Here is a 23,938-nt window from a genome sequence, read left to right on the forward strand (position 1 = left end):
GACTGTTTTCCCAAATTAGCATTAGCTAGGTAGCTATCAGGCCATCTGCCCCCTGAGTTAAGGAGTTGGCCTCTAGATTGTTGTGAAAGCAGCCCAGACATTGTAGCCAAACAGAGCTGGGATGAATCCTAGCTCCTTCCTTATCAGCTTTGTGAGCTTAGGCAAGTCACAGGGCTTCTCTGGGCCTCGGGTTCCTCACATGCAAGATTAGGAGGAGGATAGCACCTGCTCCCGCAGAGCTGGCACAGCAGTTAGCTAGGAGGCATGCAAGATGGATGGAAGTCATATGTACTCCACAAATGGGAGTCTTTGCTGTGACACCAACTATAAAACAATCTGAGTAGAATTTTGGCAGTGCGTTTTATGAAGGTGACTGATTGCTCCGTTAAGAATGGTGGCCAGGTTTCCATTTCAGAAACCATTTGGCCACAGGAGCTCCCTTTTTAAAAATTTGTTCTGAGACGAGTCTCACTCTGTCGCCCCAAGGCTAGAGTGCGGTGGCAAGATCTCGGCTCGCTGCAGCCGCCGCCTCCCTGGGTTCAAGCAATTCTCCTGCCTCAGCCTCCCGAGTAGCTGGGACTATAAGCGCACGCCACCACGCCTGGCTAATTTTTGTATTTTTAGTAGAGACGAGGTTTCACCAAGTTGGCCAGGCTGGTCACGAACTCCTGACCTCAAGTGATCCGCTCACTTCGGCCTCCCAAAGTGCTGGGATTACAGGCGTGAGCCACCGCACCCAGCTGACAGGAGCTCTTTAGTCTGGGGATTGCTAAGAACCGGGTGAAAGGAGAACACTTCGGGACCTGAGAAAAGGCATGGCTCCCAGAATCCCAGATTGCTAAGAATTCTGAGAAAAGTCTAGTCCAAATTTTTACTATCAGGCAGGATTGAATTTAAATCTCAGATATGGGTAAGCATATTTCCAGAACTTACAATGAAATAAAAAATAAATCTCAGACAGATGGAAATATTTCCCATACACAGTTGAGCAGCCATCACAAATGCTGCCATGGCTGTACTACATGATAACATACTTTATTGTAATTACTTCACTCAGTCATTTAATTATCAATTCAAAAACATATTTACGGCTGGGTGCGGTGGCTCATGCTTGTAATCCCAACACTTTGGGAGGCCGATGTGGGCGGATCACCTGAGGTCAGGAATTTGAGACCAGCCTGACCAACATGGAGAAACCCTGTCTCTACTAAAAATACAAAATTAGCCAGGCATGGTGGCGCATGCCTGTAATCCCAGCTACTCGGGAGGCTGAGGCAGGAGAATCACTTGAACCCAGGAGGCGGAAGTTGCGGTGAGTCGAGATTGCACCATTGCACTCCAGCCTGGACAACAAGAGTGAAACTCCGTTTCATAAAAACAAAAACAAAAACAAATTAAAAATACATATTTACGGAGCACCTACTATGTACCACGTACTTACTATTCAAGGCATGTGGGATATACAGGCACCGAGACAAGGTCTTATTCCTTGTGGAAACCACAAAAAAAAAAGAGAGGAAGAGAAAGAAAAAGGAAAGGGCTGGGTGCAGTGGCTCACTCTTGTAATCCCAGCACTTTGGAAGGCCAAGGTGGGCAGATCACTTAAGCTCAAATGCTCGAGACCAGGCTGAGCAACATAGATGAGACCCTGTCTCTATAAGAAATACAAAAATTGGGCCGGGCGCGGTGGCTCAAGCCTGTAATCCCAGCACTTTGGGAGGCCGAGACGGGCGGATCACGAGGTCAGGAGATCGAGACCATCCTGGCTAACATGGTGAAACCCCGTCTCTACTAAAATATACAAAAAACTAGCTGGGCGAGGTGGCGGGCGCCTGTAGTCCCAGCTACTCGGGAGGCTGAGGCAGGAGAATGGCGTGAACCCGGGAGGCGGAGCTTGCAGTGAGCTGAGATCCGGCCACTGCACTCCAGCCTGGGCGGCAGAGCGAGACTCCGTCTCAAAAAAAAAAAAAAAAAAAAAGAAATACAAAAATTGGCACCTGTAGTCCCAGGTACTTGGGAGGCTGAGATGGGAGGATCACCTGAGCCCAGGAGGTTGAGACTGCAGTGATCCAGGATTGTACTACTGCACTCCAGCCTGGGTAAAAGAGTGAGACCCTGTCTGAAAAAAAAAAAAAAAAAAAAAAGAAGAAGAGGAAAGGAAGGAAATGGTGATAAGTGATATGAAGAAAATAAAACAAGGTAATAGATAAACAGTGACCAGAGGAGGAAAGGGTGAGGTGGGGCTAGAAAAGGCTGACATTTGAGCAGAGACCTGGTGGGTGAGAAAAAGCCAGACATGAGAGAATTCAAGGAAAAACCATCCTAAGCGAGGATACCTCAGTACAAAGTCCCTGAGCAGAAATAAGCTTGATGTGTTCAAGGCACAGAAAGAATGTCCAGGCGCTTGTGGTCACGAGGCTGCGGGTGGCAGACAGAATATGTAGGACCTTGAAGACTTTGAGTTTTATTCTGATTGCAGAGGAGCAGCGAGGTCTGGTTTATACTTTGAAAAGCTCACTGTGGCTATTCTTGGAAATGTACTATAAGCGGCGTGAGTGGAAGTGAGGAGACCAGGTAAGGAGGTTATTGCTGGAGTTCAGGCAAGACGTGGTGGCTTGAACCAGGTTGTAGCATTGGAGATGATGAAAGCCCGTCAGATTTGAGACCTCTTTTGGGGGTAGAGCTAACAGGACTTGCCTAGGGGTTAGATATGGGTGAGGGGTATTGACAGAGAGGAATCAAAGCTGACTCCTGGATTTTGAGCCTAGTAAACTGGGAGGATGGTGATGCTGTTAAATTAGATGGGATTGTTGGGAGAGATTACTTATTCCATGTCTTCCTCCTCCTCTGGAGAACCTGGAGCTATTCAGAAGCACCATTCATTACTTCCATGGCTAAAAAGTACTACAAATCTTAGTCGTGGACCTTGAGGATCAGCTCACAATGTTCTCAGTACTGCAGCCTTCTCCAGGAGTCTGCCCTCAGCCTAGAGCACATAAGCGATGACCCAGGCCAGGAACCTGGGACCCAGCCTAGAGCCCTCCCTTCCTCTCAGTAAACGATAAAAACAGAAAAGTAGCTGAGCACTTCCTGTGCCAGACACTGTGCTAAGCACATGGATCTCATTTGATTTTTGCCACAACCCTGTGCTGTAGGTACCATTTTTATCCCCATTTTACTAATGGAGAGACTTAAGGCTAAGCAACTTGATCAAGTTCGCTGTTCTCTGCTAGGAAGTGTTGGGTGGAGCCATAGCCTGTGAGTTCACCAAGCCACCACCTCGTGGTGAAACAACCCTTGACTCCCATGGCTCAGCCTTCCTTATCTGTCTCTTCCTCTCTGTCCCCACGGCCACTGCCCTGGGTTAGGCATTTCTCTTTTTCTCACCTGCAATATTGCTACATCCTCCTTAATCACCTCCCTGCCTCCATCCAGCCTCTATGCCTCTCTCTAGTCCTTCCTTCCATAACTGTCCGAGTGGAAACGTGATGTGTATCTGACAATGTCACGCTTCTGCTCAAAAATCTTTTTTCCCTCCACCCCATAAGGAAGGAAACAAGCTTGAAATTCTTTAATGGCTTCTTGATGCCTATGAGTTAAAACCTAGACACCTTACAAGGCCCTTCAAGACCTGGCACCAACCTCCTTGTGTGGCCTGATCCTCTCTCCTGCTGTTTCCCTTGAACTCTGTGTTCCAGGCATACCAGATGCACGTGAAGTCTCAGGTCTGAGGACTGGGCCAGATGTGCCCTCTGCCCACAATGCCTCTTCCTTTTCTGTGCAATCCCTGGGCATTTGCACACACACGTGTTACACACACACTATGTTCATTTGGTGATTCCCACAAATTCTTTGAGACTCAGCTCCGAAGATGTCCCCTGGGAAGCCCTTCCTCACACTCACGATCAGATGTGGGCACCTCTTCCTCTGACACCACCCCTTCAGACCTCTGATGAAGCAAATTATTTTGTATTGTAATTTTCTCTTTACAAACTGTCCCTCTTAGAGAATATAAGGTCTGTGAGGGCAGGAACCATAGTTATGTTGTGACTGTTGTATCCTCAACATCTGTACATGTTCATAAATATTTGTTTTTTTATTTTGTTATTTACTTTTTTCTTTTTTTGAGACGGAATTTTGCCCTTGTTGCCCAGGCTGGAGTGCAATGGCATGATTTCAGCTCACCGCAACCTCCACCTCCCAGGTTCAAACGATTCTCCTGCCTCAGCCTCCCGAGTAGCTGGGATTACAGGCGCCTGCCACCGTACCCAGCTAATTTTTGTATTTTTTTTTTTTTTTTTTTTTGAGACGGAGTCTCGCTCTGTCACCCAGGCTGGAGTGCAGTGGCCGGATCTCAGCTCACTGCAAGCTCCGCCTCCCGGGTTCATGCCATTCTCCTGCCTCAGCCTCCCGAGTAGCTGGGACTACAGGCGCCCGCCACCTCGCCCGGCTCGTTTTTGTATTTTTAGTAGAGACGGGGTTTCACCGTGTTAGCCAGGATAGTCTCGATCTCCTGACCTCGTGATCCGCCCGTCTCGGCCTCCCAAAGTGCTGGGATTACAGGCTTGAGCCACCGCGCCCGGCCAATTTTTGTATTTTTAGTAGAGACAGTGTTTTGTCATGTTGTGCAGGCTGGTCTCGAACTCCTGATCTCAGGTGATCCACCCACCTCAGCCTCCCAAAGTACTGGGATTACAAGCGTGAGTCACTGTGCCCAGCCTAATATTTGTTAAATGAATAAATAAATGGCTTCTTGAAATGAATTGATCTTCAAAGTAGATTCTGAAATCTTGGAAACACTTTGTCCTCACATTTTCCCTTTGTTGGACTTATTTCCCTGGGGATTTTTGCTATAGTGGGGCTTGGGTTGGAGGTTGAATATATAGTGGCTAAAATGTAGACTCCAGGCTGACCATGGTGGTTTACATCTGTAATCCCAGTGCTTTAGGAAGCTGAAGCAGGAGGATTTCTTGAGCCCAGGAGTTTGAGGCTGCAGTGAGCTATGATTGCACCACTGCAATCCAGCCTGGGCAACAGAACAAGACCCTGTCTCTTGAAAAAAAAGAAAAAAAAAGAACTCAGCATCTCAGCCTCTGTTTTATTTATTGTAAAACTGAGTTAATAATAGAACCTACCTTAGAGGGTTAATATGAAGGCTAATGAAAAAGTACATGTGGGCTGGGCACAGTGGCTCATGCCTGTAATCCTAGCACTTTGGGAGGCGGAGGCGGGTGGATTGCCTGAGCTCAGGAGTTGGAGAGCAGTCTAGGCAACATGGTGAAAACCAGTCTCTACAAAAATACAAAAACTAGCCAGGCATGGTGGTGTGTGCCTGTAGTTCCAGCTACTTGGGAGGCTGAGGCACGAGAATTGCTTGAATTTGGGAGGCGGAGGTTGCAGTGAGCCAGGATCACACCACTGCACTCCAGCCTAGGTGACAGAGCAAGATTCTGTCTCAAAAAAAAAAAAAACAAAAAGTACATGTGGAACATTTGGTGTCTGGCACAGAGTGAGTGCTCAATACATATGAGCTATTATTAGCAGCTATTTTCCTGACAGCTTCACTTGACCCCATTGTGTCACCATCACTTTTTGAACCAAATGTCTGGAGTCTGGTTCTCCAACACGGGCACTCGATTTCAGCAGGCTTTACATTTACCATCGTACTGGGTCACCCTGGATACTAGGCCTTGGGGGAAATGGATCCAGATGGTGTCTAAAACTCGGAATAGCCTTTTGCTTGTAAGTCATGATTTATTGCCTAGAAAGAAAAAGTAAGCATTACCCACGAGTCAACAGATTACCTGAATTCTTCAAAAGTCCCACCAGTCTGTTCCCTGCTGCCGCTCGCTCTTTCTCAAATTTGGTCAAACAGAGGTGATTGGTGATTGGTGCAGCAATTTCTCCTTGGAGGAAAGGAAGTGGGACGCACAGACCCTCAGAGTAAACCGCCAGATGTTTTGCTCCTTCCGTTGGCTACACAGGGGTGTATAAGAAAGCAACTCTGGGTAGACAGAGACCCCAGTGTGACAGTCCCATACACGGCTGGAAGAAATGCCTTTCTTTCAATACTCAGGCAGAAGGAGGAGGCTGTAGTCTCCATTCAGGCTTGAGATTTATAGATGCTGAGTTAAGCAGCCTCTTTGAGAGGTCATAATAGTGTCCCTGGAGCCTTGAACTAAATAGCCCAGATTATAAATTGCGAGATTGGCCAGACACGGTGGCTCACATCTGTAATCCCAGCACTTTGGGAGGCCAACATAGGTGGATGGCTTGAGCTCAAAAGTTCAAGTCCAGCCTGGGTAACATGGCGAAACCCTGTCTCTACCAAAAATACAGAAAATTAGCCAGGTGTGGTGGTGCACATCTGTGGTTTCAGCTACTCAGGAGGCTGAGGTGGTCAGGGAGGCGGAGGTTGCAGTGAGCCAAAATCGTGCCACTGCACTCCAGTCTGGATGACAGAGTGAGACCCCATCTCAAAATAGATAGATAAATAAATAGCAAATGTGTATGCTAATGAAGTGAGTGAGGAGTGACATGACTTAAAGTAACAAAATGATTCCTCAAAAGGATTAAATGACTCTTCATGTCAAATGACTTTTTTTTTTTTCTTTTGAGATGGAGTTTTGCTCTTGTTGCCCAGGCTGGAGTGCAATGGCAATGGCAAGATCTCGGCTCACCGCAACCTCCACCTTCCAGGTTCAAGCGATTTTCCTGCCTCAGCCTCCAGAGTAGCTGGGATTACAGGCACCCACCACCACGCCTGGCTAATTTTGTGTGCCAGCCTCAGATGGTCTACCTGCCTCAGCCTCCCAAAGTGCTGGGATTACAGGCGTGAGCCACCGCACCTGGCCTTTTTTTTTTTGAGATGGAGTCTCACTCTGTGGCCTAGGCTGGAATGCAGTGGCGCGATCTCGGCTCACTGCAGCCTCTGCCCCACAGGTTCAAGCAATTCTCCTGCCTCGCAATTCTCCTGCCTCAGCCTCCCGTATAGCTGGGATTACAGGTGCACGCCGCCATGCCCGGCTAATTTCTGTATGTTTAGTAGAGATGGGGTTTCACCATGTTGGCCAAGATGGTCTTGATCTCCTGACTTTGTGATCCACCTGCCTCAGCCTCCCAAAGTGCTGGGATTACAGGCGTGAGCCACCACACCCAGCCATCAAATGACGTTTTAGAGCCATTAAGAAATAACGTAATTGGCCGGGCGCGGTGGCTCAAGCCTGTAATCCCAGCACTTTGGGAGGCCGAGGCGGGCGGATCACAAGGTCAGGAGATCGAGACCACAGTGAAACCCCGTCTCTACTAAAAATACAAAAAATTAGCCGGGCGCGGTGGCGGGCGCGGTGGCGGGCGCCTGTAGTCCCAGCTACTCAGGAGGCTGAGGCAGGAGAATGGCGGGAACCCGGGAGGCGGAGCTTGCAGTGAGCCGAGATCGCGCCACTGCACTCCAGCCTGGGCAACAGCGTGAGACTCCGTCTCAAAAAAAAAAAAAAAAAAAAAAAAAAAGAAATAACGTAATTTTGGGTCGGGGTGAGGTCTTCGTTTAAATGTGCAATCTTTTTTTTTTTTTTTTTTTTTTTGAGACAGCGTTTTGCTCTTGTTGCCCAGGCTGGAGTGCAGTGGTGCAATCTCAGCTCACAGCAACCTCAGCCTCCCAGGTTCAAGCAATTCTCGTGCCTCAGCTTCACAGATGAGAATACAGCTATTCCCTGCATAGCTGGGAATACAGGCATGCATCACCATGCCTGACTAATTTTTGTATTTTTAGTAGAGACAAGGTTTCACCATGTTGGCCAGGCTGGTCTGGAACCCCTGGCCTCATGTGATTCACCTACCTGGTCTCTCAAAGTGCTGGGATTACAGGCATGAGTCACCGCACCCGGCCTAGTTTCTTATAAATTTAAACCTCCGCCTTACCATATGACCCAGCAACTCCACTCTTAGAAATTTACCCAAGAGAAATGAAAATACAGGCACAATATCCACAAAACTCTGTTCACAAATGTTTATAGCAGGTTTTTCAGAATAGCCAGAAACTGGAAACAAAACAAATGTCCATCAACTGGTGAACATATGATGGCATATCCGTACAATGGAATACTATTCAGCAATGAAAGGAACAACCTACTGATCCACGCAACATTATGGATGAATCTCTAAAGCATTACAGTAAGTGAAAGAAGCCAGACTCAAAACTCTTTGTATGGCATTCTGAAAAAGGCAAACCATAGGAACAGAAAACAGGATTGTCAGGGGCTGGGGCTGGAGGAGAGAGGTGATCACAAAGGGGACATGAGGAATTTTTTTTTTTTTTTTTTTTGAGACAGAGTCTGGCTCTGCCGCCCAGGCTGGAGTGCAGTGGCCGGATCTCAGCTCACTGCAAGCTCCGCCTCCCGGGTTCACGCCATTCTCCTGCCTCAGCCTCCCGAGTAGTTGGGACTACAGGCGCCCGCCACCTCGCCCGGCTAGTTTTTTGTATTTTTTAGCAGAGACGGGGTTTCACCGTGTTAGCCAGGATGGTCTCGATCTCCTGACCTCGTGATCCGCCCGTCTCGGCCTCCCAAAGTGCTGGGATTACAGGCTTGAGCCACCGCGCCCGGCCGATGAGGAATTTTTTGAGGTGATGAAAATAGTCTCTATCTTGACTGTGGTGCATGACAGGTATACATGATTGTATTCATTTGTCAGAACTAGTACAACTGTACACCTTTAAAATTATTTGTTTAGAGACCAGGTCTCACTCCATCACCCAGGCTGGAGTGCAGTGGTGCAGAGCCCGGAACTCCTGAACTCAAGTGATCCTCCAGCCTCAGCCTCCCCAGTAGCTAGGACTACACGTGTGAGCTACCACACCCAGCTGATTTTTAAAATTATTTTTGTAGAGACAGGGCCTTGTTATGTTGCCCAAGCTGGTCTCAAACTCCCGGCCCTGAGCGATCCTTTCACCCTGGTCTCCCAAAGTGCTGGAATTACAGGGGTGACCCACGGCACCCACCTTTTTTTCAAAGGTGAATTTTACTGTTTGTAAATTATATCTGATTTGAAAAAAATATGTGTATCTATCTCTCTGGCTTTTGAGTTTCACAATCCTAGGCCATCAAGGGTAAGAAAAAAAAAAAAACTCTCAGTAAGAGCAAAGTACTTGGGAGAAAACACCACAAATGAAAGCCATGTTTCCCCACCTCCATCTCTCACTTGAAAGGAAAGAGATTCCCTAGAGCAAAGAACGAGGAATGAGAGAGATTAGTGGGGCCTGGAGATGAAGAGGCTGGTCCTAAAGCGACCCCACTGAAAGTTTTGCAGTCCATGTTCGCTGACTGTGCAGCCTCTGACTTCGTGGGCTCATCCATTGCTTGCATCCAGGCACTACTTGTGAGGACTTCCTTTGGGCAACAGAGAGCACACGACCCTCTGACCAGCCAGCTGAAGGGATTCGTGTTTGTGCTCCCAAGACTTTGCTCAGCTCCCTGTCCGACATAGCCCATGTGGAGAAATCTGCCTCTTTGCTACTCCATGAGTAACTGCTAATCTCCCCATTCTTCCCGCCACTTGTACTTACGTTGGACTGAATGGAATCATTTGAGGACCTTCCTTGCCCCACAACACTGGTTGTAGAAAACATCTTTCTACATGCTTTACTTATGTTTCCTGTCCTCTAAGCTTCTCTCTCATTTACCTTAGGGTTTCCAGTGGAATAAGGTAAAAGCTAAAGCAATCTTTCCTTTCTCTCACATATGTTCAATAAATATCACAAGTTTTCTTTTGGGTTAGAGTTGAAAGGAAGAATTCTTTGGATAGTCGAGCATCCGTATATCCACTTGATTGTTCCTTCATCGAACCTTCACTGAACCTTTAGTCTGGGTAGCTGTAAAGAAAGAGTCTGAACTGGGCACAGTGGCTCACATCTGAAATCCCAGTGGGAGGCGGAGGTGGGAGGATCACTTGAACCCAGGAGGTCAAGGCCACAGTGAGCTATGAACATGCCACTGAATTCCAGGCTGGGCAACAGAACAAGACCCTGTCTCTAAAAAGAAGATTCTGGGTCCCTGCCCTCAAGAAAGGGCTAGGGAGGGACATAGATAATACAACTCAATAAGGACCATAGCAGAGACCTGGGCCACGTGCTACAGGGACCCAGTGGAAGAGGGGCCATGGTGGCAAGGCCCATAGGAAGCCTTTCTAGATACTTTCTAGTCCAACCAGTAACTGCTGTGGCAACTCAGAGCTTTCCTTCACTGGGCAACTACCCACTCCCCTTGTTACATAAGCATTCCCAGGCGGGACTGAGAAAACTTCCTAAGGGCAGAGACCTTGTCTGTTTATCCCTAGTATAAAGCGTAGCTCATAAATATTTGTTAAAAGAATGTGTGAGTGATTGTCTTTGGGAATATTTAGCATTTGCCAAATTCCCTGGAAAGAAATATAAAATAAAACATGTTTAGAAAATACATGCTGGGAGCTAAATGATGAGAACTTAGAACACAAAGAAGGAAACAGACACTGGGGTATACTTGAGGGTGGAGGATGGGAGTGGGAGCGGAGCAGAAAAGACAACAATTGGGTACTGGGCTTAATTCCTGGGTGGTGAAATAATCTATACAACAAACCCTTGTAACATGAATTTGCCTATGTAACAAACCTTCACATGTACTCCTGAACCTAAAGTTAAAAAAAAAGAAAGTACATGTGAAAAAAGGGATCATTATCATCCATGATATTGAGAATCCTTCTCCTCTGTGCAGTGTTTCACATGCATTTGCTTTTTCTTTCTTTTTTTTTTTTTTTTTTGAGACGGAGTCTCGCTCTGTAGCCCAGGCTGGAGTGCAGTGGCCGGATCTCAGCTCACTGCAAGCTCCGCCTCCCGGGTTCCCGCCATTCTCCGGCCTCAGCCTCCCGAGTAGCTGGGACTACAGGCGCCCGCCACCTCGCCCGGCTATTTTTTGTATTTCTTAGTAGAGACGGGGTTTCACCGTGTTAGCCAGGATGGTCTCGATTTCCTGACCTCGTGATCCGCCCATCTCGGCCTCCCAAAGTGCTGGGATTACAGGCTTGAGCCACCGCGCCCGGCCTTCTTTTTTTTTTTTTTTTTTTGAGACAGAGTCTCGCTCTGTCACCCAGGCTGGAGTACAGTGGCCGGATCTCAGCTCACTGCAAGCTCCGCCTCCCGGGTTTACGCCATTCTCCTGCCTCAGCCTCCCGAGTAGCTGGGACTACAGGCGCCCGCCACCTCACCCGGCTACTTTTTTTGTATTTTTAGTAGAGACGGGGTTTCACCGTGTTAGCCCGGATGGTCTTGATCTCCTGACCTCGTGATCCGCCCGTCTCGGCCTCCCAAAGTGCTGGGATTACAGGCTTGAGCCACCGCGCCCGGCCAGTGCTTTTTCTTTTTTTTTTGAGATGGAGTCTTGCTCTGTCGCCCAGGCTGGAGTGCAGTGGTGCAATCTCGGCTCACTGCAACCTCTGCCTCCCAGGTTCCAGCGATTCTCCTGCCTCACCCTCCCAAGTAGCTGGGATTACAGGCATATGTCACCATGCCCAGCTAATTTTTTTGTATTTTTAGTAGAGACAGGGTTTCATCATGTTGGCCAGGATAGTCTCAAACTCCTAACCTCAGGTGATCCACCCATCTCAGCCTCCCAAAGTGCTGGGTTTACAGGCATGAGTCACTGTGCCCAGCTTTCACATGCATTTTCTACTTTGAGTAACATAAATCCATGCCTTGCCCTCACAGTACTGAAGCAAAAATCATGACCATTTCTTCAGCTCTACAGTGCCAGGCTTTCTCTTTCTCTCTTTCTCTTTCATGATCTCAGTCCTCACGTAACTTTTTTTTTTTTTTTTTGAAATAAGGTCTTGCTCTCTTGCCCAGGCTGGAGTGCAATGGCACAATCACAGCTCACTGCAGCCTTAACCTCCCAGGCTCAAGCAGTCCTCCCACCTCAGCCCCCCAATTAGCTGGAACTACAGGTGCACACCGCCATGCCTGGCTAATTTTTTAATTTTTTTGTAGAGACAGGGTCTCACTATGTTACTCAGGCCGGTCTCAAACTCCTGGACTCAAACAATCCACTCACCTCGGCCTCCCAAAGTGCTGAGATTACAGGCATGAGCCACTGTGCCCGGCCTGTAACCCCTTTTTATAGATGGGTCAGCTGAGTCTCAGAAGGTAACTGGTCTGGTCAGGTGTGGTGGCTTTCACCTTTAACCCCAGTACTTTGGGAGACCAATCTGGGAGGATCGTTTGATACCTGGGAAACATAGTGAGACTCTATCTCTACAAAAATAAAAATACAAAAATTAGCTGGTTGTGGTGGTGCAGGCCTGTAGTCCCAGCTACTTGGGAGGCCAAGATGGATTGCTTGAGCCCAGGAGATTGAGGCTGCAATGAGTTATGACAACGCCATGGCACTCCAGTGGCCTGGATGACGGACCAAGATCCTATCTCTTAAAAAAAAAAAAAAAAAAAGGAAGGTAACTGACCTATCCACGGTCACACACGGTCACACATCTAACTAGCAACAGAGCTAGGTCTGACTCTGGTGCCTGAGGTTTAAACCACATGACTGTGTGTCTCATGCCCACTGGCAGAAAAAAACTTTTGTAGGCATTCTCGACCAGGTGCAGTGGCTCATGCCTGTAATCCCAGCACCATGGGAGGCTGAGGCAGGTGGATCACCTGAGGTCGGGAGTTCGAGACCAGCCTGACCAACATGGTGAAACCCCATCTCTACTAAAAATGCAAAAATTAGCTGGGCATGGTGGCGCACATCTGTAATCCCAGCTACTTAGGAGGCTGAGGCGGAGAATTGCTTGAATCCGGGAGGCAGATGTTGCAGTGAGCTGAGATCGTGCCATTGCACTCCAGCCTGGATGACACAGTGAGACTCCATCTCCAAAAATAGCAATAATGATGATAATAATAATAATAATAATATGGGCATTCTCATGTTGAGTTCTGCTGCCTTGTCGCACTGCTTGCTTTTTCAAGCAAGCCTCCATCAGGCTATACCTGGGTTTACCCAAGGCAAGAGGAAATGTCTGATGCACTGGACTCAGCAAGTCCATGTCAGTAACTTCTGAGAGAACGCTGACCTTTTCTTTGCAGGATGACTACCCACTCTCCCTTGTTAAACAAAAACTCCCAAAGAGGTCCCTCCTACAGCAAGGGCTCCAGGAGGTCAGCGGCTCTCTTTTCCCTCCAGCCTCCTCTCTCAGATGGCTGAGAGTTCTCACCAGTAAACTATTTCTTTTAGAATATCATTGAGATCTAAAACAAAATGAAATCTGAACCTTGGGTATGTCTCATCACCATGGAAACAGCTTCAAGCCTGAGTGCCTCCAAGAGATATGGGTGCAGTTCTTCCAGCTGCCCTGGAAATAAGTGGCTGAGAACTGGGCAGTGCCGAAACAAGGGCCTGTTGAATTAGCGGCAGTTTTAGTAATAACCACAACAGGTTCAACATAGGATTAGGTCATCAGCAGCAGCAGTATCAACCTGTATTTTCAATTTTCAACAGTGTGCTGGCTTGGTCAAGAACCAGCCAAACGAATGACAGCACAGATCATCCTGTCTACTTTGGGAAGGGATGTTTTAAACTCTATTAAGGTGGTGCAAAGAATGTGGTAGGAAAAAATATATAAACAGTAATAAATTTTAAGAACATTCTGTAGAAGCATTTTCGCTTCTGGGAATGGGAAACTAATATTTCCCCAAGAGGCTTCATTATTAAAGCCATAAATAAAACATCCCTGATTGGACTGCTTGGATGCTTTGCTTGCGTGGCCTTGCTCTGGCGAAGTGGCTCAGAATTTGAGGCAGACACGTCCAGGGGAAGCTGGGGAGGCGAGTGAATTCGACAGCATTGGGCCTCCTCCTCTCCAGCACGTTGCCTGCACACCAGACGAGTGAGTGCAGGGATAATGAGTGCATTTTGCTGTATTGAAGACCACCAGAGAGGGTTAGCATAAAATTCAAGGATGATTTTTCTAGCTGATGCCCCGCTACCTTTCTTCTTTCCATAAACATACGCTCTCTCCTCTAGAAGTAAAGGCAAGTAGTATGGTGCAAGGACTACTAGCTTCGTTGCTTAACAGGGCTGCTGCTTATTAGGCCCAGTAACCATGATTACTTAACTTCTCTGCGTGTCAGTCCCCTGTATAGAGGTGGGCTTAGAGGGATAAGTGTTGAATCCTAAATATCCTATGTGCTCACAGTGTTCACCATAGTGAGTTCCAATCAATCAGTAAAAAGACAAGTGACACTTGCTGAGGCCCATTTGTGCTGGGCACTTTATGGCTGTCATTATATTTGACCTCACAGTAACTTATGGTTGCTGGTATTCCCTATTTACAGATGATGGAAATGAAACCTCATAATTGCAGCGACTTTCTCAAAGTGAAGATTGTGTAAACGTGCAGCGAGGCTTCAAATCCATCTGTGCAACCCCAAAGCCAAGGTTCTTTCCACTTGACTGTGTTGATTTCTGAGCTCATGAGCTCGGGATAAATCATTATTTTAATTGAAAATAAATATAACTCGCTGGGCACGGTGGCTCACGCCTATAATCCCAGCACTTTGGGAGGCTGAAGCGGGCAGATCACCTGAGGTCAGGAGTTCGAGACCAGCCTGACCAACATGGAGAAACCCTGTCTCTACTAAAAATACAAGATTAGCCAGGCATGGTGGCGCATGCCTATAATCCCAGCTACTTGGGAGGCTAAGGCACGAGAACTGCATGAACCAGGGAGGTGGAGATTGTGGTGACCCAAGATCGTGCCATTGCACTCTAGCCTGGGCAACAAGAGCAAAACTCAGTCTCAAAAAATGTACGTATAATTATTTATCATCGGGAATTACAGGTACCTTATATGCAACATGAACTTTGAATCCTTGGCTTGGTCCAAGCTGCCCTGCAGAATTACCTCTGAAGGGCTCCATGGAGATGTTATCAGTGTTAGAATACCTTAGTCACTTTCACGTGGGCAAGGGTTGGGATTTTTTCTTTAATCTTTTAAAATCATTCTGAGCAAGTGAAAACATTTTTTCCCCTCAAAAGAAATGTAAGGCTGGGGATGGTGGCACATGCCTGTAATCCCAGCACTTTGGGAGGCTGAGAAGGGTGGCTCACTTGAGGCCAGGAGTTCGAGAGGCCAGGAGGTGGAGGCTGCAGTGAGCCTTGATCGTGCCACTGCACTCCTGCCTGTGCAACCAGAGATCCTGCCTCCAAAAAAGAAAAAGAAATATAAAAGCATAGTGCCACAATCAAAAGGGCTGAACTCCTATAAAATAAAGGTATAATACAACCCAACCATCCCTCAGTTCTAAGCTCTGTGTTTCCAGTGCTTGAAAGGCCAGGATTTCCATTTTATATGTTAAAAAAAAAAAAAAAAAAAAGAATAAAACATGAGCGAACAAAATAGCCATGACATTTTGGGTGTGTGCTCAGATCTGCCAGGAAGTTTCCTTCTGGTAGATGTTCATGGCAGGCTGGGGCCACAGATAGGGTGTGGGCTTCACAGAATCAGAACAAGAGTGAAAATCCTCGCTTTTCCACAGGCATGCTATCATACTTCTTGAACCTCAGTTTCTTCTTCTGTGAAATGGGGGGATTATTGTGTGAACTAAACAAATAATGTGCATAAAGAACAAATATAATATTCTTCATCCCACTCTCAATTCAAAATAGACTTGTGCCATGTGTGATAACAATCATCTTCTTCTTGAATACTTTGTGCCCGACACTGGGCTGAGCCTTTTCTACAGATTATCTAAGGGAAATCAGTATTTGAGCTCAGTTGCTCTAGCTCCAGAGCCTACCCTGTGCCCTGCTCTAGGACATGAGCCACTTACTGGCTTCAGATGAAAGGCTTTGAGCAATTGCTTCAGCAGAAAGCAGGTGCCTGTCAGGGTCCAGTGGTCCCGTGTGAGGGTCCTGGCTGATGTGGCAAGTGACTTGGCCCAAAGTGGGGAGGCCCTTGCATAATAATCCCTCATCCTCTCACACTGCAAAATTAGTACCACAGCTTTCTGCTCTCTTGGTTTCCCTACTAGACTAGGCATATAATAGATGTCTGAAAAAAATGCTTGTAGGGTAAATAAATGCAAATAAACTGAACCATTTCCCTATGCAGGAAGCATTTTATGCTTAACTTCTTCATTCTCCTCTTAAACATACTGACATGGTTAAACAGATTTTTTTTAAAAGCTGTTAATTCTCCGCCATCCAATTCAAGGCCCATCAGGCATTTATTCAGCACCTATTATTAATGTAGACGGCCAAGGATTACATATGTAATCCATTAGAGAGTATTAAAAACAACAACAAAGCCTAGTGTAAAAATATTGAGCTATGAAATACATAATACTTTCCAGGTAGCATTGACTTTTGTAGCTGTTTTGTTTATGTGAATTTTCTAATTTGCATTCCCTGAGCTCTTATTAAGCAGTCAGGGTGGGCAGACTGGGAAAGTGTCATGTGAAGCAACATCAGAATTAACATGGCAACATGCCGAAACCGCAGCTCTACAAAAAAATACAAAAATTAGCTGGGTGTGGTGGTGTGCACCTGTGGTCCCAGCTACTCGGGAGGCTGAGGCAGGAAGATCACTTGAGCCCAGGAGGTGGAGGCTGCAGTTAACAGAGATTGCAGCACTGCATTCCACCCTGGGTGACAGAGCCGGACCCTATCTCGAAGAAAAAAAAAGACTTAACAACGCTAAAATTTGGAATATGGTTTAGTAATGAGACCTTACAAGACCTCAATTTCATTATCTACAAAATGGGGATAGTGTCCTCTCCCCTCCCTTTCTCCCAGGAGGGAAATAAGAGCTTGAAAGAATGAGGACCCAAAGCTGGCTTGAGATTGGTTGTCTCAAGCACATTCTTTTTTCTCTCGTCCTTCTCTGCAAAAGGCAAACAAGAATGAAATGATAACAGGCACATCCACTGAAGCAAAACAGGTCACTGGAAGAAGATAATATACTGAAGGACAAATAAAAGTCAACTGTAGCTGTGCCCAGAATGGGTAGCTGAAAATATGTGGGAGGGAGAGAAGGCATGTCCTTTTTTATAAAAGATCTTTTTTTTTTTTTTTTAAGACAGGGTCTCATTCTGTCACCCAGGCCGGCGTCTGGTGGCACAATTGCGCCTCACTGCAGCCTCAACTTTCTGGGATCAAGCAATCCTCCCACCTCAGCCTCACGCACCACCATGCCTGGCTAATTTTTTTATATAGATGGGGTCTCACTATGTTGCCCCGGCTGGTCTTAAAACTCCTGGACTCAAGCCATCCTTCTGCCTTGGCCTCCCAAAGTGCTGGGATTATGAGCATGAGCCACAGTGCCTGGCCATAGAAAGGCTTTAAAAATATTAGCAATGTGAAACATGCACACTTGTGTGGTTTTAGTATCTTCTTTGCCATTCCGGCTGCCTGTAAAAGATGGGTACTCCATAAGATATGGAAGCAAGCTTTTGTAAAGGTACTTTAAGATACAGTATAAAATGATAAGCTGGGCGCGGTGGCTCACACCTGTAATCCCAGCACTTTGGGAGGCCGACTTGGGCAGATCACTTGAGATTAGGAGTTCGAGACCAGCCTGGCCAATATGGCAAAATCCCATCTCTACTACAAATACAAAAATTAGTCGGGCATGGTGGCACGCACCTATAATCCTAGCTACTCAGGAGGCTGAGTCAGGAGAATCACTTGAACCCAGGAGGAGGAAGTTGCAGTGAGCTGAGATTGTGCCACTGCGCTCCAGCCTGCACGACAGAGTCTCAAAAGAATAAAAATGAAAATAAAAAATAAAATGATGATGCCGAGACAAAATTGTTCAGCTTATGTTAAATGAAGGCACCAGCTCACAAAATTTACTTACAACAACTGGATATACAAGACAATGTGTGCATATGGATCGGACTGGAGGAAGAGTACTTGGCAAACAAAAACAGTTTACTTATTAGGATGATAGAACTGCCTTGCCCAGTGCCTGGAATCAAACACATGTTTACCAAATATGTGTTGATAATAAAAAAAATAATAAAATAATAAAAATGAGAAAATCTGATATGCCATATAACTGTGAATACTGGTCTCTGTTAGCCAATCATTCAGAGATAATACCACCCCTTTTTGACATAATTTTGTTATTTTACTTTTTTTCCCCTTTACTTCATGCAATACTATTTCCAAAGAAATTGGTGTCATCAGAAAAGTCTGCAGAGTCTATGAATATGGGGCTTAGTACACGGAACTGGATAAAGGTCACTCATGCATTTCTGATATCTAAAGCCAGGAGAAGCATTTGCAGATAGGCATGAGACCGGCTGTTTATTCATTAGTTGGCTGACTGTCCTTGGGAAAAACAAGCCCTTAGGATCTCAGACAGATCTGTGACTGGGTTTAGATAGGCCTTTAAATACTTTAATATGAAATGTCAAGATCAAACACACTGGGTCAATGAAGACAGATGAGCTCTTCAAAGAGTTAATATTTGAAAACTTTTATTTTCTCAAATGAGCACCAACACAGATTGGAAATATGACAGAAACAATGCACTTTTCTCTAATACTGAATCACTATGTACAAATACGGGAAAAGGTGAAGACAAATTATTTGAAAACAATTACCTTTGTTATAGAAGCATAGTGACCTGAAAAATGCCACCAAAGAAAATAAAAACCCAAACCCAACAAACACAGTTTGTAAACACAAGCACAGACAGACAGATTCTGTATTGGAAGATAGTCTCTGCAGGTTGGGAAAGGGACCGACTCCCACTGTCACCAAAATGTTATACAAAAACATATGGGCAGATAGAATTTGGTAACATGAGAATAGCTTTCAGTTTCTTCTTGGCTTTACCTTTTACTGCCAGTAGATTTCATATCTATTTTAATTAAAAAAAATTAAATATCTCTTTCCTCTATCTAGACAACTAGTATATTTTCTCATTTGAGGCAGATTCCTTTAAAATATGTAAGTTGATTGTGTTCAAGATTTGATTTCTCAGCCTCTTTCTGAACCTGAGGCAATCTGACCTTAAAAAAAAAAAAGCTGTTTATCACTAAGATATGTGTATTATTTTATTAATGTTCTTTTAATCCAAACCAGTTAATGTTTAACATGATGTGGCTTCTAAAACAGCTGGAGCCCTGCGATACGTGATTAATACACTCTCATCTCAGTTAGAAGCACAGATTTGACTGTGCTCCATCATCACAAACAACAGATCTCCTTTACAGTCTGTAAAAGCTGAGCACACAAAGCAAGAAAAAGGAGCAAACCTGCAACAGCTCCATGCTCAGGAAAACAAAAAATCCTCGTGGGTTCTGCTGTTGGTCCACTCAAAAACAGAAACAACCAGAGAAAAAGAGAAGAAAAACTGTATGCGCCCGAAGTGTAAACTGTAGTTACAGTGTCCCCACTCGAGAAAACAGGAGGCACAATTGAAAGTGCTTTTTACACACACGCGCGCGCGCACACGCACAACCAAAAACGTGATTCTGATTTGTTGGAAATTCTTCCAACAGGAAGAATCACTGTAAGTTGTTACTACTAAATTTACTTGGTTTTATTTATTTTCTTTTCTAGTCAATACTGATGCAAGAAAATATTTCAATTCTCAACCTGATTAATGTACTGCAGAGTCTGTTCCACTGGGGAAAAAATGCAGAGAGGCATTGCTTTAAAGCCTTGATCCAGATTAAAGTGATAGAGACCTTAAAAAAAAAAAAAAAACAAAATAAAAAACCGAAAACGTGTATTGGTGATCACTGTTTCCCTTAAAATATACTTCATGAAATGCAAAGGAAACCATAAAATTTAAAATGAAAATAAAAAGTGCTCTCAGGGGATCTGAGAAAACAGCACCAAATATATTATTTAAAAAATTAAATATTATTTACAAAAGTATATTTTACAAGCAACTGTTTCTTTTATATATATCCACTTGAAAATCTCTTTCTAAAGGGTCATCTCTTTTGCACACACTGATCCACCAGTAAAAATGCACTCTAGCCTATCCTCGTGAACTCAGGAAGAACACTCAGTCAGGTCCAGCTGACAGCTTGTGGGTATCGAGTTTGGCTGTATTTGATTCATGTCAAATCAATCCATCAGCAGCCTGAGACTAATGTCCCGGGTCCCGAGGGGTCTGGGTCTACTCCAGGGTGGCCAAGGTCGTATGACCTAGGGTGGCACAGGGGAGATGGAGCTAGAGAGTCTGCTGGCTGGACTTCAGTTCCAAACGAAGGCAGCTGCTGGCTGAGGTATAGAACTTCATGCTTTTCCCTTTCTCAAGTCTCCTTACTCTGTCTCCACTCCCCACACCCCGCCCCCAGACTTCACCAACAAACTCCAATTCCCCCAACCCACCTGGGGTGAATGAATGAGGTCTTTGGTTACGCTCTAGGTCAATAATTTGGTGAGGAAATTAAAGAATGAACTGACTGAGGCCATGAGTTAATTTAGCATCTCCATAGCTCAGCTGTGGCCTCTCCAAGGCTGCTCAATGTTAGATAGACAACCCATGAACAGAGCGAATGTTGTAAGAAGCACTTTTGGTTTCACTGACACAAAGGGATAGCCTAATGAGTTTTTTTCCCCTGTAGTTACGGAAAAACCAACACTCTACTCAGCTCTCTCACAGCAAGTATGGCGCCTTGCACCCACTGGAGGCTCACTGGATAGTCATCGAAAAAAAAAAAAAACACTCAGAACCAGGGTCTGACTGGAGCCTGCTCTGATCCATGCAACAGTCAAAGGCCTCATCCCCAAGGAAGAACAGTGGCACATTGGTCTTCTTCTCTGCCCCCCTGGAAACTTGAGGGTACCCCATGTCTAGCTGATGTCACCACATTCCATTTTCAGTTTGAAAGACAAAACACCTACCCCATGGTTAACTCCCATTTTCTTCCTATGGGAAAGACTATCAATAAATAGCCAGGACAATCCCTGAGGAAAGGGTCTAAGGAAAATCCATGAAGGAAGACTTTCCCTGAGGAGGGGAAGGGAGAGAGGGGAAATCCATGGCTTCTGTGCCGGGAAGCCGGCTTAGGAATGTGAAAGTTGAAAAACGATTTGAGAACTTGGGCCTGTGAGCCAGAGAAACTGTTCTTCTGGGAGCAGAAATTCAATATTTCTTCTGAACCTCAGTCTACCTTGCAGTAAATTGGGAAGAACAACTTGACCTCCCAGGGCTGTGAAAGCACTGGAAAGATCTGGACAGAAGCCTTGGGGAACAAAAGTCAATTTCTAAGAATCCATTTGTCTTACAGGGGCTCTCTCCTGAGAATCCTGGAGCTATCCTGGTTTCTGTCAGTCCTGCCACCTGCCCCTGGCAGGGCAAGCCCACACGTGTCTTGGGGCTCCCATTCCACCATCAGTGCGTGGAGACACACAAAAAACCATTTCCACCAAGGATGCGCTCCGAACAGAAATTGGTTCTGCTGCAGATGTGATTCTGAAAAGCTCCTGGGCTGTTGGCTGCTTTCATCTCAGTTCATCGCTTTACGGAGTCTCCATCAACTCATTCTTTTGTGAGACTTTTAGGGTGAATTTTCCGAGAGGGTCGGCCTACTTGGAGAAGGAGATGCTGAGAATTACCTAACACGCACAATAATATATTCAGTCTAGGAAATGAAACAAACCTAGTTAAGTGAGTTTCAGTCGTGTACTGTGGACTGGCTGAATTGCTGTAGAACAGACTTCACAGTGTTGATTAAATGTAACAAACTCCTCTTTCTCTTATGGGCCTTACAGGGATGCTCTCCACTTCCCTAATCGAAGGATGTTTGGATGTGGGGAAAGGGTAATATCGGATTTGGGCAGAACTCCTCCCTGCTGCTGGACCACATTGACAGCAGATTTCTCTCCGTGCAAGACATTCAGACCTAAGTGGGGCAATTAAGGGCATGAGGAATCTACCAGCCAGGTTATTACTAAGCTCAGAGCCTGGGGCCCATGCTTTCTACAGTCTACAGTAACAGGACTGGAGAAACACACCTGAAACTCTATGAACAAGAAATTGTCGATCCCACGGAAGCCACTATAAAACCAAAGAGGAAAGATGGACCAAACCTGAACTGGTTCCAATCTAAACCCCTCCAGGGATTACCCCTACCCAGTCCCCTCCCTCACCACACTCCTCTTATGAGGGGTCAGAAGGAAGGGCAGTAAGAATTGCTAATTGATCCTACTTTTTATTTCTCTGGCTCAATATCTGAGCCATTTCTTCAGAGCTCCCAAACTGCAGCCCCTTTGTGCCCTGCTCTCCTCAATTACTGATTTTACTTGGTTGCTGGTCAAAGCCTTTGGGATATTTGGATGTTAAGCCCATTGCAAATGACAGTCCCCTCACACCTTATCTACGGTGCCTAAAGAGGCAAAGATGATGATTGCCCAGAGACTGAGCGAGGCACCAGAGTCATCGCACCCACCGGGCCACTGCCCAAGTCACTCACTGCTGCCAGAACACTCGCCCACTCAGCCCAGGAGCACCAGGCCCTTCCCCGCCGACTAGAATCAGGGCCACATCTTTGTGCTCATTTGCTAACCTGGCACATTTGGTGTCAGGAACAGAAGCTTCTGGTCAGAGAGAATGCAGTCATGAGGTATTTTTTTTTCTCTTTGTCCTTTTAGTCAAGTCAATTATTTCAAGCCTAAGTTATCAGGTCTCCAGGAGTAGCGCAATTTTGTTCCTACCTCCACCCTTCCACCCCTTCCCCGCACCAGGACCCTTAAGAGTTTCCCTTTCCCTCTTCCTCACGCCCCCATGCCACTGCTCTCCTGACAAGAGGCCGTCAGGCAGCTCTCCCACGGGCCCTGGGGCCCTTACCAAGGTGGGCTGCCGCCATGCGGTCAAGGATCTGTTCCTTTTGTTGTTTTGTTTTCAGCCAAAACTAGAACAGAGAGAGAAGCCAGGATCAACTCACAAACAGATACAAAGCAAAGAGACAGAGAGACAGCGATTTAGAGGCCGGTCACCAGAAAGATGGCGTCAGGGTGGGAGGATGCCCCAGATGGCAAGGCCCCTAAATGGATGGAACCAAGTGTCAGTCACTCTCTCACGCTTGGGAAGAATGTTCGGTTGAATGGCGTTCACGTGGACACTGGGTTGGGTAGATGCTGTCCAATCAGTCCCAGCCATTGTCCTTGATCATGTGTGCTAGTTCAATGATGTATTTGCCTTCTTTATATTTCTGGCTGCTTTCAAAAGCATGTTCCTAGGAAATACAGAGGAAGAGAAGAGATACTGAACGACCGAAGACAAGAAAATGATTTTTTTTTTTTGAGGCGGAGTCTCACTCTGTCACCCAGGCTGGAGTGCAATGACACAATCTCAGCTCACTGCAACCTCCGCCTCCCAGGTTCGAGCGATTCTCTTGCCTCAGCCTCCCAAGCTGATAGGATAACAGGCACCCGCCACCATGCCTGGCTAATTTTTGTATTTTTAGTAAAGAGGGGGTTTCACCATGTTGGCCAGGCTGGTCTCTAACTCCTGAGCTCAGGTGATCCACCCACCTTGGCCTCCCTCATACCTGCTGGGATTACAGACATAAGCCACTGCACCCGGCCAAGGAAATGACTTTTGTAACAGAAAAGCAGGGGCAGATGACAGGTATCAGCATCACCGTGGTCTGGTCCCAGCTTTACCCTGACTCAGTGAGATGATTCCTAACCCTCAAGTGCTTTATGTCCCCCTCGCTTAGCTGCAGAACTGAGGCAACACCAGGACTTTCACAACATTACAACAGAATTTTCCAGGAGCTTCGCTCATTTAAGTCTTTGCAATGTCACCCCCTCAGTAAGGTCTTCCCCAACTACCCTACTTAAAATCCAACTTCCACTCCAGTACTCCCTTTCTGCCTTCTGCCCCAACCCCTGCTTTAGTTTTCTCCGCTGTACTTCTCACTTCTGAACATACATTATAATTT

General features: G+C 46.1%; 1 protein-coding gene and 1 long non-coding RNA gene across 4 annotated transcripts in view; one reads left to right on the plus strand and one right to left on the minus strand.

The window, feature by feature from the left end:
* The window catches only part of LOC105476840 (uncharacterized), a 167,900-nt gene extending 152,495 nt beyond the window's left edge, over positions 1 to 15,405 (plus strand). Inside the window, exon 9 of the long non-coding RNA XR_011615692.1 lies at positions 14,357 to 15,405. This is a non-coding gene — a long non-coding RNA (uncharacterized lncRNA). The remainder of the gene's footprint in view (positions 1 to 14,356) is intronic.
* A 3,083-nt stretch (positions 15,406 to 18,488) lies between these two features.
* LOC105476839 (yippee like 2) overlaps positions 18,489 to 23,938 on the minus strand; it is a 67,981-nt gene continuing 62,531 nt past the window's right edge. For all 3 annotated transcript variants that reach the window (XM_011733097.3, XM_071082847.1, XM_011733098.3), the window contains exon 5: positions 18,489 to 23,227. In XM_011733097.3, the coding sequence (XP_011731399.1) occupies positions 23,138 to 23,227 (90 nt within the window). In that variant the 3' untranslated portion in view covers positions 18,489 to 23,137. The remainder of the gene's footprint in view (positions 23,228 to 23,938) is intronic.

The sequence above is a fragment of the Macaca nemestrina genome, chromosome 17 (assembly GCF_043159975.1).
Source record: "Macaca nemestrina isolate mMacNem1 chromosome 17, mMacNem.hap1, whole genome shotgun sequence".
In the NCBI taxonomy this organism is placed as follows: Eukaryota; Metazoa; Chordata; class Mammalia; order Primates; family Cercopithecidae; genus Macaca; species Macaca nemestrina.